Source organism: Phalangium opilio, unplaced genomic scaffold (assembly GCF_054372755.1).
Source record: "Phalangium opilio isolate 3A_F unplaced genomic scaffold, DU_Popi_V2 ptg000003l_1, whole genome shotgun sequence".
NCBI lineage: Eukaryota > Metazoa > Arthropoda > Arachnida > Opiliones > Phalangiidae > Phalangium > Phalangium opilio.
This window is the reverse complement of record NW_028324145.1, coordinates 9440562-9454635: the sequence shown is the minus strand read 5'-3', so window position 1 is coordinate 9454635 and position 14074 is coordinate 9440562. Positions and strand designations below refer to the sequence as shown.

At 33.6% G+C, this 14074-nt stretch overlaps 1 protein-coding gene and 1 long non-coding RNA gene across 2 annotated transcripts in view; one reads left to right on the top strand and one right to left on the bottom strand.

Annotated features, from left to right (window-relative positions):
* The window catches only part of LOC149717669 (uncharacterized), a 180873-nt gene extending 167311 nt beyond the window's left edge, over positions 1 to 13562 (top strand). The window contains exons 10-11 of the long non-coding RNA XR_016367242.1: positions 11634 to 11797; positions 13163 to 13562. This is a non-coding gene — a long non-coding RNA (uncharacterized LOC149717669). The remainder of the gene's footprint in view (positions 1 to 11633; positions 11798 to 13162) is intronic.
* LOC149717668 (uncharacterized) lies at positions 109 to 13676 on the bottom strand. The gene is made up of 5 exons (XM_089840509.1): positions 13535 to 13676; positions 11810 to 12377; positions 7907 to 8067; positions 6258 to 6328; positions 109 to 2406 (listed from the first exon to the last, which is right to left on the bottom strand). Exons 1-4 carry the CDS (start codon positions 13580 to 13582, stop codon positions 6272 to 6274), a joined length of 834 nt encoding a protein of 277 aa, XP_089696635.1. The 5' UTR covers positions 13583 to 13676; the 3' UTR covers positions 109 to 2406; positions 6258 to 6271.
* Positions 13677 to 14074: the final 398 nt, after the last annotated feature.

Genomic DNA, 14074 nt, shown 5'->3' with positions numbered 1-14074 from the left:
GTTATCCTGCATTTGTATTCCACGCTTATATAAATAAGTTATGAAATTTTCTGGAAGTTGGGGGCGTGGTCCGCTGATTTAGTTTCGTGATGTGATATATTAGAGAAAGGATATGAACTTTTTTTTACTAGAGAAATAAATTTGGTTTTATTATTACATTGAAATATACAACAACATTGATTATAATCGTAACATTGGCACTGGCACAGTTTCATCATGAATTTCAAGGTTTTTTCTTCTATTTTTTGAATTAGTTTAAAGATAATTAACATATTTTGAGTGATAAAAGCGGGATAGCTGTAGTTTAATTATGATATATTGGACGGGGTTAACTTAATTGACTAGAGTTAATATTTTTGCGAAGTTGATTCTAATTTTTTCCGTTTAGGTTAGTTATAACTGTTTAGACAGTATTAGTATACTGTCTATCTAGACCAAGTTTTGTCGAACAACATACATATTGCCTAAAAATTCATCTATACATAGCGTGTACTTCAGGGGCTAGAGAAATTTCTTAAATTTAACTGCGCATGCGTTTCAGGGTTGCCAGTAATCTGTTATTAGAGCATCTCCTGCATCATTCAGGTTTGGAACTGAATGGAACAGAATACTATTGGCGCTTACAAATGACTGGTAACACTTGTCCGCGCACTGTATACAGAAATTGATGTCCAAAATCCAACTAGACAATTGAAATAAGAGTCCCTAATTCATCTTTCTTCAATCGCATAACTAAAAATTAAGGGCCGTAATACATTTAGGTTCCATTTTGTAAGATTTCGAAAACGCGAGTTAGTAATTTTGAAATTGGGTTGTGGAATGAATGGTTATTTAAAGACGTTTAACGAAGTACAAATCGTTTTCTTGTATTACGCTAATCATAATATTTAAAGGAATTTTTAGCGTTTTTTAACCCCGACAAATTTGAATTACAAAAAATAAAAAGAAATCTTGTTCACACGCTACAATGTCACCCCATATAGAGAAAATTGGGAATAATATAGGTAATTACGGTTAGATTTCTACTTTAGATTGAGATCGGACCTCTTTTATATATTATAAAAGAAAGTTAATGTTAAACTTGAAAAAAACATCGGAAAGAAAAGAAGAGAAGGTTGATAAACGTTAAGCTTGACCGATTCCAAAACATTTGGAAAGATTTGTGAAAGAGAAATGTTGTTCTTTTTCTGGGTTTTTTTTTTTTTTACTCGTAGCACCCAAGTATATAGAGGAAAATATCAACATTATTTCCGACAGAATTGTAGCCGCCTACGAAATATGTTAACAACATTTTGATCAGGGTTTTTAAACATGTTTTACAACGTTAAATTATCATAGATTTATTTATAAATTGAGGTTTCGTGGAAAAGATGAATAAGGAATTTTTCTCACGGAATGTTAAAAAGGGCAAATTTATCTATAAAATATTATAAAAACTGCGCTGCTTTTATGAAAAAATTAAAATAATTATTTTAATAATTATAAATATTATTTATGGACGGTCAAAATATTACTTTTATATCTGAAAACTATTGGATTAATTATAACATATTTTATTTAATTGAAACCTGGGTTTAGATAATATTGAAAATTGTGACTTTTTTGACTTTTTAAGTGAAAGGTAGCCACGACTCTATAATGAAAATAAAACTTAATCAAACACAATTATTTATTTATTTATCTATTTAGTTAACTAATTTTCTCAAACAATCTAAATAAGTTTTTATTTTTATTTATTTGCGTATTTAGTTAATTAATTTAAACTTCAAAGAGATCTTGGGAAAAAAAAATTAAAATATAGTTTATATGTTTTTCGCTATTTAAAGTTCAATTTTATTCAACCCATTATTTGGGGTTAAAAGGTCGAGTTATTTTAATTGGAAAATACCCCCTAAATTATAATTATTATTTTTTTTTTTTTGAAATTACGTGTAGATCCAACTCAAAATCGGTGCCACCAGTTTTAAACTTTTTTTTGACTTCAAACCATCAATTAAAGAAAAAGGTTCTTTTATACACTATACAATTCTTCCCTGAAGCGACTAGGAGGTAGTAATACTATTTTAAAATAGCCCGGGACATAAGAACTACTAAATTGGTGGTTTGTACGATGTTAAAAAAAAATTAATTTTTTGGAGAAATGTTTTTAGCGTCAGCACCTGGCGTTGGGTTTTTTTTAAGGGGGGGGGGGGGTCTTTTCTTTCTTATGTAAGTTAGATTCTGTGCTGAACAGTGAGTGTCTCACTCGAATAGACCATCCATGACGTCATAAATTAACTCCGCCCATTTATACACGTAATGTCTTCCGATTTCGTTGTCTTGTAGTATGGGAAAAGAACAAAGATGTATTTTTTTTTTTGGCGTCTACTCATCTGCTCATTTGTTTCTGTTTTTCTTCTTTAGTTTCTGTAAAAGAAAACGGCAAAAAAATATTTGATTAAAATAATAATTAGGCTTAGGAAAATATTGACGAAATGCAATTAGCACCTTGGAAATTATTATAAAAGATAATAAAAAAATAAGAAAACAATTTAATAGCAATTAAGGGAGTCGCGACCTACAAAGTGGATATGTTTTGTTTTGGTTTTATATATAATGATAGGTTATATTCAGTTTTTCTTGAGGGGAAAAAATACAAGGTTCCTTATTGCAAATATGATTTTTTTTTATTATTAAAATAATTTAATATATTTATTTTTTGCTTTGCTAACTTGAAAGTAACTATTGTTTCGAGTCTGTTCTTGTAAAAGGGGTTACTTCTAAGAGTGCACGGTAATTAATAACAATTTTATAAGAAAGTCATCCTACAAACAGACCTTGAAAAATAATATATGGCGGGAAATCAAGGGGGGGGGGGACTTGTGTTTTATGGTAAAAAACCCAGACCAATAACTTAAAAATTTATGTAAATTATGAAAGTTTAGTCAATCTTTAGACGGGGAATCGCTTTGATCACTTTAGGGGGTAAGCATTGACTCTAATCGTAAATTAAGATTATTTGGCAAAAACAAAATATTGCAAATTTTGTATTACACTATTTATTTTAAACTGAATTTTCAACGTTTATATAGAGGTATGTTATTTAACTATTACTTAAGCCTTAAGTTTTAAAAATTTGGAATGGACTGTAAAAAACCTTGAAGAAAATTGTTGGAATATCTTTTTCTCGGGTGTATTTATCTTCAAATCTCTCTGAGAAAAGAGGTATCTATTAAAATTCCTAACGGTATCAACGCGGAATTTGATATAAAAGACCGTGAGAACGAATGAGCAGTTATCTTTTCAACTGGAAGAGACGTAGGATCCCTTATATTCAATCAGAAGGAACATTTTGTTTTTCAAGGATTTTTGTGCCGAGACCGTAATATATTGAGAAAGTTTTCATCCATTTCTAAGTTACGATAATTTATTCAATATTTCTTATAGGTCAAAATATTTCAGCTATTTTATTTTTTAGGGATCTTGTTATTTTGCTAAGCGTTGTTAGGGTTAAAAATGTATAACAAATTGTTATTTTGTTAAGCCCCTTGTTAGGGTTAAGAATTTAACAAGTTGTTATTTTGTTAAGTCCCTAGTTAGGGTTAAAAATGTATAAAAAATTGTTATTTTGTTAAGTCTAGTTAGGGTTAAGAATATAACAAGTTGTTATTTTGTTAATCCTATTTAGGGTTAAGAATGTAACAAATTGTTAATTTGTTAAATGCCTTGTTAGGGTTAAGAATGTATAACAAATTGTTATTTTGTTAAATCCATTGTTAGGGTTAAAAAATTTAAAAATTGTTATTTTGTTAAGTCCCTAGTTAGGGTTTAAGGATGTAACAAATTGTTATTTTGTTAAGTAACTTGTTTGGGTTAAAAATTTCACAAATTATTTCGTTAAGCCTTGTTAGGGTTAAAAATTTCACAAATTGTTATTTTGTTAAGCCTTGTTAGGTTTAAGAGTGTAACAAGTTGTTCATTGGTTAAGCCTAGTAAGAATCAAAATTTAGATTAAATGTAGATGGGCTTAAGGAGTTTTAAAACTTGAAAAAAAAACGCTGTGTTTAACTTGTATTTGAGTGGCATGTCGTGAATTCTACAATTATTTTCGAATTAAGGGCTTATACGTTTATCTAATTGAAAGTAACGATTTAAATTCACTTCACTATTCGATAATCTTTTTTTAAATAAAAATCAGGTAAAAAAGGCGCCACATTGCTACTTGGCTTCGAGTGTTAAAAAACTCACTAATTCTTAAGTACTGTATTTAAAAAACAGGTATATTTTTTTTTGTTCTTCTTAAAGCAAATGTACAAGAGGGGGGATGAATACCTGGGAGATGAAATTTATTTTACGATTGTAAAAACAATAATTAGTCTCGGTTTTCTATGAATGTCAGGAGAAATGTGCTAAAATGATGGATCGGAGCGTCAATCTTTTAGAATATAATTTTAATTCCTAGATTTGTTATCAGTGTACGGTTTTACCAAGCTCGTATTGTAACTTAGGGTTTTTGGCGTATAGTGTAAAAGCTGGTAATTGTTCTCTCGCGCCAGTAATTACGAAAGTCTTAGCGGCGTATAATCTTTCCTAGAATGCTCTTTGAATTACTAATAGAAACTTTTAAAAAACAAAATGGTGCCAAGTATTATTAAAGAAGAACGCGTTTCATTTTACCAAGTATATTAAATAACGTTAGTTGCGAATTAAGCCTTATTTTTTGCAATAATTTGGTCTATGGCCTGGGATATTTGGCGGTCAAAATTCAAACCATACGACGTCTAAACAAAGTTGTTTGTCTATGTTTATTTATTCGTTTATTACCTAATTTGATTTGCCAAACTGCGAGGGAAATTAAGGTTCATTAGAAGTGGTTCGATTCAGTTCTTCTTGAGGTTGGAACTGTGGTGAATCTCCTATCCATTAAGCCTAGATTCTTATAATTTTAACTTCATGATTAGCCTCTAATTAAGAAAATAATTAGGACACTTAGTAACGCAAATAATTCAGGGGAAAAATGAATAATTTCACGATCATTTATCTGTAGTTAAATTCCCTTTTTTAGCCTTGGAAAAATTAAAAGTTTTTGGGTCTAAATTGAAAGGCGCCCAAACTAAACGGAAACGCGCAATTGTTCGCAAGCGCAACCATTTAATAATAACGAGAGTTCCTCACGCTATTTTCACCTTTGCCCCCCTTCGAATATATAGCCCGATATTCATTTAATAAAAAAAATTAAGCCCCTCGGGCCTCGGGTGCCCAGTTTAAATGCCTGTCCTGTCCTAAGCTCTAGATTAGATTTTTAATATGATGGTTTTTTTTTTCCCTTTCAAAATTGTATCTTAATATTTCAAAGTGTTAAATTAAAAATGACACTGGTGGTCACGTGGGTTAAGCACAATTTAATGAAGATTCCAACCTTGTAACGTTGAAATTGGATTCTACTATGTTGATTTAAAAATCTAATTACGCCTTGTTATCTCTTTTGCATTTTTTTATTACAATTTATTAATTGATCTTTAATTGAATCAATCTATTTAAAAACATCTCCACCCCTTCTAAAACTTGTTAAGGGGGGGGGACGTTTTAATGAAAGAATGAGGCGGTTTTTAATTAAAATTTATTTTGATTTTTCTTTTTAAGTAAGTTTTAAAATCATTGTGTTATAAAAAAAAACCAAATTTAATTTTCACGATGGGCGTTTTGTCGCTTTTACGATAAGAAGAAAAAAAACCCGCACAATTTCATTCTTCATAATTTAATTTTAATCGTGATTTCTATTTATATTAAAAGTTTCTAACGGCTTTTTAATTTAACCGGAGTCCAAGGACAATTATTTTAATTAAAATCTGGTTTTTTTAATTTTAGTTTTTTGTCAGGAAAGTTTTTTAACTGGAATCAAGGCGTGCTTTTTTCCCTCCATTTTTTTTTACGTTTTGATTTTTTTAAAAGTTCCAAAGATGGGTAGGGTCACGCTAAACTAAACTAGCTAACTAATTACAAATCGACGGATAGTTTTATGTTAATTACCCAGGGGGTAATTAGAAGAGGTCGGAGTAGGGCTGACGGGGATTTTTGAAACGTATTTTGTATTTGACGACCCATTGTAATCGGATTTTAAGCGATCCATTGTTAATTTTATCTTTCGTTTATTCAATATATACATATATTTTTTTTCTTCAAAACCCTTTTTATTTTGTGGGCCGGGAAAATTACTTATATAAAACCGAGAACGTGTTAAGAAAATTAAATGAATTAAATAAAGTTTTAAAACTTACCACCACACTTTGAGTTATAAAGGCACTATCTCCATAGTTTCAACTGCCGTGTATTTTTGACCCCCAACAATCTGAAAAGAAAAGGGAGAAACATTTAGAAACATTGTATTAGTTTTATTGTAATCATACCCTACGGGTATTGCTTATAAAGTATTCATATAGTTTTTACTAAAAAGGGTTTTGCTCAAGTTCCCCTAGCAGTTCATGCAGTTTGAATCAGTAAGTCTGGATTAACTTGGGTCATAGAGGAACCCAAGATAATCCAGTACCGAATTTAAAGTGATTAAGTTCATAATTTATAATCAAGGTTTTTCAACTGATTGCTATTTATACGTATAATAACAATTAGTTTAAAAATTTGATTAAATAAATTACGGACTTAATCACTTTAAATAATTAGTTCTTCAATTAAAGTCATTAGTAACATTCCGTTTTGGGAAGGTCAAAGGTTTTATTATTTATTTGGGATGATGCTTATATCCATAAGTTTATAAGATATGTTCCTCCATAAGTTTGTCACTGGTAACTTAGAAACTGGAGCTTGTCATGAAGTGTCATAGGTCATAGATTCGAGGTAAAGCGACGCCTGGTGAGGCACTGCGTGTCAAAGGCTTAGTAATGCAGACTAAATAGGAAGATGAAAGTCCTGCAAAATTAGCCACCGAGTGTAGGACTTCAATTCTCGCTTCCGTCGTTCTCGAACTAGCTCGAGCTGTAAGTCTCTAGCATTACGAAGTGTGCCAGTGTCATACTTATGGAACACATGTTATAAACTTACGCTATATCGTATAATTAAACCGTTTCGAAACGGATCTAAAAAAATAAGGTGTGTATTAATAGGACCATGTATAAAATTTATTATCAAACCATCCCAAACTCGCGTGTTGGCTATTATTATGTCGTAAAATTTTCCCGCAATAAAAAAAATCGTTGGCACCCGTCTATAGTATTTTTTTGAGACTTTAGAATAGAAAATATTTAATCCTCAATTTTGATATAAATTTTTATCATGACAGAACGATATTAGTTCAGGTGTTAGAGTTACGGATCCAAGCCTATCCTATAAGCAAACAATATTTCTCTAGCTGGAGATTATGATTTAGGCTTTAGATATAACGTAGGTCGTCAACGCTTCATCATAGTTTTCTTGCTTTTTTTATTGGATGAGAAAGGTAACAGCTGAAGGCATGGGGAGGGAGACTTTGGAATTATTATTTCTTTTTTTTTTCACCCAAAATCGAGCCCCGCGGATAATGGAACCTATGTTTACGATCAAGATTATAACGTCAGATCGTAGCCCTTTTTCAAGTGTAATGTAAATACCAATTAATCTCTTCATACTGTATGAAACGGGTGAACGAACGTATGTATGTATACTATATACATGGCTTTCAGACTAGGATGATTGATACCATTTTGAACCAGGAGTCCGGGTTACTAAGCGTACAAAGTGCAGTACGAAGTAGCCTCGCCTCCTGGTGTAAATCATATCAATTCTCATAGTCTGAAAACAATGTATACATAAATATGCACATATTCTAATTTTTAGGGTTGATTTTAAGTCCAAACTATGAAATTAAAGGGGCACTGAATTTCAAATAGGCTTAAAAAATAGAATCGTGCAGCTTTAAAGAAGGAAGTTTAAATACCTTTCTTTTCCAACAACACCATCGAAACGTAATTGAAATGACCAGTATGGTCAAAAACAGCAAACAACTGCAAATGGCCGAAATTGTTAAGGTCGAAACGACTTGTTTGACGCTGGCCTCCTCTTCTTTGGCATCGTGTCGCTCGGTAATTATCGAGGAATCTGAAAATTCAGAATTATTTAGAATTAAATTACCAAAAACTAAAGTTTAATACGAGTAAATAATAAAAAGGTTTTAATGTTAATTAGAAATTGGCGTGTTTTGCGCCAATGTTTTCCCTATGCTTAAACCATCCCCTAAATAACCTATAATTAAGATTGTAATTAAAGAATTGTATACATTATGTTAAAACAGAGAAAGAGAGGTTGAATTTGGGAGGTTAGAACATATCGTGTGTGTTGTGTTTCAAATAATTATGTTTTTAATTACGGAAGCCACGCAACACAAACATAATTGTTTAGGCCTATAGTATAGTTTTTCTTTCTTTTTTTTTTAGAAATGATTGTAGAGGTTTTTAAGGTACTTTTCTTCCATTCTTACGATTTACAAAACGATCGTGATGCAACAGGTTTAGGTTGTACCTTTCGCCTGTTAGGCTTAAGTACTAATTTCATATTGAATTGATAATGAAGACGTAGTAGAGAACACGTTAAATTGAATTGAAATAGCTTCGATTACAGTATCGATTCGTGTTAAAATATTTGAAAGCTCGAGGAGGGAAATTTAATCCCCCGGGGTTAAAAAGACGCTCGTGCGACGAATTTTTAAAAGAAACAAATATAGGCCTATGGCGCCTTTTTATATTCTTTGTTTTTGGCGCTTATATATAAGTGGAAGAGAAGCACCGTTTAGTAGAGATTATCCATGTACTGAGAACGAGCGAGTTGGAAAAATTTATCTAAATCTTTAGATTTGTACGTGAGATTTGACGAAACAAAAATTTTAACGTCCGTGTCTTGTATATTATGGCGTATGCTAGCTGTACTACTTGTTAGTTTTATGTCAGCTTGCATATTTTAAGAAAAAAAATGTAGCCGCCTCTATGCTATAAGTTCTGAAGTGGATTTTTTGAGGGTTGATTGGAAATGAGAAAGAAAACGATAAGGGCATCACATCTGCCGTCGAAACGCATTAATTAAAAAGCCGGTATAGATTAGAACAAGCTGCGAACGTTTCGTTGAGTACCCTAATCTTGCCCTTTAACCCTAGCCAATTTTAAGGAATTTAGAAAAAGAAAACAAGGAAAATTGTTTTTAACGAACTTAAACTTACGAGCTGTAAATTTTGCTTAAGACACTGTTAAACTAAATTTACTCAAAAATTAAATTCGTTTATCAATGTGCTAAGAGACTATAGTCACGTTTCAGGAAGTCACTATACAACGTTTTTTTGTTTATTACTATTTAATTCGAAACAAGTTCGAGAACATTTTCTTTTAATTTCAAAAGTCAAATAGAAAAGAAAACATTTGTGGGCATTTAAAGAACCAAACTGGTTTCTCTAGTTGCTCAAATGCGCCACGAGGTGCATCACCCGCATCAATCTTATGGAAAAAGAGCGAAAAAAAAACGAAGTAACATTTCGCTAAGTCGAATTCGATTCGCCTCTTCATCCCAATGTACAACATCTTCTCCAATACATCTTTCATCCTCATCCCTCCCCATCTCCTATACATCTTTGAGATCCCGAGGCAACAAAGAAAGGGGGGAGGGGGATGACGTCGGGGGGATTCACAGTGGGAGGATTAATTAACGATTAACGCGTTGCTAATGGCCCCAAACACGAAGAAGCGCGTTAATAACGACAAACCTTGTTTATTCCGACCGACACGATAGTAAGAGAGAATTTAGGATCTAGTTGACCTTTATGATTGACCTTTTTTACGCCCCGTGGGGGGGGGGGGGTCTTGTGTGCGAAAATAGACGAGACGAAAAAAAAATATTTATATAATCCTGGGAAACAATTTTCTTTTTAAATATTAAGAAGTATTTTTTTTTGGTATTTTTTCACTTATCATTTGACATTATTTAAGCTAGTCTATTAAGTAGGATTGGTGTTATGATACTTTAGAAAATGATACCGTAGTGACCATGAACCAAATTTCTATATAATTTTTCCTGATTTTTTTTTTTTAATATTTTTTAAGAATAAATTAAGACGTATAGGGCGTATGTTTTATAATACCACCTTTCCACTTGTACTTAACGTCTGTTCATCTTAACTGAATTAATACGGAAAGTGTTGAAATATATGAATTATAAATTCGTATACTATAATACTTGGCCTTTCTCTGTATTACTTAATTGGCTAGATCGTATTCCGTTCAAGAAGGCTTAATGTTCTTATCTTCCGCGTTGTATTGTGCCTTTTTTTGTTGAAATGGAAACCGAAACCGAAGGACGCGGTTACCGATATGTAAAAGGTGCGTGCATTTCTCAGTTGTCACTGATGTTAAAGCTGAATTAAGTTAAGATTAGTTTTAATAGTAGAGTCAGGTGGAGAAGGTAAAATAAGGAAACTCGTTAAATAAATATTTAAAACAAAGAATGAATTTTTAAGAAAATTCTTTCTTATCATGTCCATTATACATCCGCGTCTTGATTTTGATGAAAGAGGTGAAGATAGGCCCTAAAAATATTGACGTAAAATTTTAGGAACGCCTATACGTCCGTCCGTCCGCCCATCACTTGTATCTTTCAAAGACCATAATAAATCCCATGTAAGCCCGTCTAATGTCGTAAGGAACTCACTATATAGCTGGAGTTATGGATGCACAGTAAATTCGAGTTGAAAATGGGGCTTAATTTCAAAACCAAAGGATAAGAGTTAATAATACCCCGATTGCTATATCACGCCTACCTTTAATGTTAGTGTTTTTCATCAAGAGGGAAAAGAAAAGGTAAAATAAAAGATATGAAGGCTTATTTGTTGCAAGTATCAACCCATGGTTGAAAGCCCATAATTATTTTTCTTATGGATATGTTACTTAGAACTTCATTAGGAAACAAATACTAACTTGTGGTTTACTTAGTGTTATAGTTTACTTCTAAATTAGCCTCCCAATTTTGGCAATAAAAGAAACCGGGGCCCGGGGGGGGGAGGTTTGCATCACGAGGGCTCACCACCACCCAACAGGTGACTCTCGAAAAGAAACACAAGCCCAGTACTTATATAGAAGGGGGTCCCATGTTCCCTTAAGGTTTTTATCCCTCAGAAACGATAACAAATTGTTTTAGAGGACGAATAGATGTTGGGAGTGTTTTTTTTTCTTTAATATTTTTTCGTAGCAGCTGGTACACGCTGAATTGCATCGTCCTTTTATTATTATGACAGGCTGCTTATATAGCCTACATCGTGTGGACCAAAAAATCATCTAAATTCTGTAGCCTTCATTTCATTTTCCGGGACACACCATCCTACTGTTTTTCACCCTGCCAATCCTTGGCGTCCTCTTGAGTCTCTCATTCGCGTCCTAGTCTAGCTTTCAATTATTTCAGGCTCTGTATAACACACTCACACACACCCTGCCCTATTTAACCTTTCGTTGCGTAACTAATGACGGGCACTTTAATAAAGAGAGGGCGAAATGAGAAATTGATGATAGTTTATTTGTAACTGCATGCATACCTGTAATAAGTGTAATCGTGATCTTTTATAGGCTTAAGTGATATCAGTTATTTTGTTGTGATTGTTATTGAAAACATTTTTGTTTATGTTTGTATTTTAGATCATTTGGAAGATTCTTCTAAGGGCATGCAGATTCAACTTCAAGAGGACTCCAAATGATTAAAATTCTTTACTTTCTCGATATGCTAATCACGTCATTTTCAACCAAAGATGACGAGGACTTCTAATAGACGCCAAGTCCATAATTTAAGGTAATCTCAAAATGTAGGTACTTACGATTTTGTGGGTGGGAGACGTGTGACACTAGTTTTCCCGCCGTTTCCGGTAATTCCTCCATCATGACGATACTGTTCAAACTACTCTTATCTACGATGTTCAACACTTTTGAGTTGCTCTTATTAGAAAGCTTCGCACTCTTACGCGTAACTGACGTACGCGACTTAGTTAGTTCCGTTACGACTTCCTCGGGCTTTAATCCCAAACACTTTAGTTTATAGTCGCGATTATGGGGTCCGCGGTACGTCAAACACGAATCGCAAACGGTGTCCCTGGTAGGCACGCACTCTCGGGCCACGTACAACCCTTCGCCGCAACGCGAGCAGACGAAACAGTTATGTCTGTACGTGTGATGGGGCGAATAGGTTCCGTTGGGACAATCTTGGCACAACGTATCATTTTCTCCCGCGCAATGACTGAAAGCGAATTGTCCCGGAAGACATTTCGAACATCGTTCCAACGTCGCCCCGTGTCGGTAATGGTGAATATGGTGATTGTGGATACGATGGTGATGGTGGTGATGCTCTTTTCCCGTCCCTTGGCGACCTTCGACCTCTTCTACGACCCTCTGTAACCGGAAAGAAAAATATTAAGTTCCTAAGCCTATATTTCTTAGAAAAGTCGACGATGTTAGCGAGAAGATAATATCGAATAACTTATATATAGAGTTGGAAGGCTGTAGATCGAGCTAGGTCATGGCTAGGTTGACTTTTTAAGGCGACTTAAATTTCAGCCTATGACAAAGGAAGTATAATATTTCTATTTTTCAATGACAAGCGAATCTAATCATCTATTTCAAAGAGGATTTTTATTAGGAAAGTCTAAGGTTACTTATATTTACGATTTTCTCGTGGTGTTTTAAGCGTGGAGTCTTACGCCATGTCACGTATTTATATTATATATACCCACATTTTCCCTCCTTGTGTGATTTTAAATTCCGCTATCATAGCTACGGGCATTTTCGATTCAAGTGACGGTCTAGGTCGCGCTTGCCTTTTACTTAACAAAAATAAACGGGCGCTGGTTGCGTTGTTGAAACGCACGCCAAACTTTCAATTGAACTGACCGATATGGTATAAGAATCTTATATCTGTATTGGCACGATATACACCTCGTGTGGGCTCGGATGAAAATGTATGATATACGTTTGCGGGATGGCCTCCAGAATCTTAAAGACCTACGCGTTATACTTGTCCCGAATTTTAGTTATAACGCGAAAGGCGCTTTGTTGGCGCCGAGCCGTCGCTGACTTGTCTTAAGATTTCTCTTTTCTAGCATCTTCCAAGAATGAAAGAGATATTATCGACCTTTAACCTTTCTCTTTTTAACCTTTTCATCGCGGGGTCATTGCAGTGTGGAACGAAATGAATTAAAAGGTCATGTGAACTGATTAAATCATGGACCCCAAATATTAAATCAAACCATACTACATAGGCAAGGAAGATCAAACTTGTACCTGCCATAGGCATAAGCTCTAATTTAATTTTAATTGATATTTTTGAAAGGACGGAATTAACAATTAATTCACAAATTTTACGCAAATACATCTTTAATATTTAAGAGATAATTAACCCGAAAATACAATAATTTAACATACGAACATGCATGCACACTCGCGTAATATTTCACGTACTTTCAAGCCTTCCACAAAATAACCTTCAAACTATATAGCGTTATAGCGTATCTTAACCCGGAATTGAAACGAAATTAAAATTTTCAACTTACGCTGATGCACAGGATCACTAACAGCTGGATTACTTCCAATAATTTCATGTTTTGTTGTTTTTTTGTCGAGGAGACGAACGCGATGTACAGATGCAACAATATATGGTTAACTATAGCTTCGCATCACGTGAAACGTCATTATTTCACACGCGAGACGCGTTCGCGCTAACATTGACGAAAACCCGGCGAAATTCACTCTTGTTTCCACAAATAACAATAAAACAAATCAGTTCAAGAGAGAGAGAGAGGGATAGAAAACTCTGGTAGTCCTAAGGTCCGATCGTCTCCAAAGACTCAATATAACTGTTGCTTAAAAACAACTTCTCTAGAAGGAAATTTTTCCAAGGAGAGAGAGGAATGGTTTTAGCGATTGAAGCGCCTCTGTTAACTAGCTAACGAACTCTCGTGGAGTGAACCATGCACTGAGGAGAGCTGTGACTGAAGTGTCGAACTTTCTCCGACGGAGTCGAATCTTCCTCTGGATTTGGGATCATCGAATATATATACGAACCCCTCAATTTTTTTTATCCCCATCTCGTG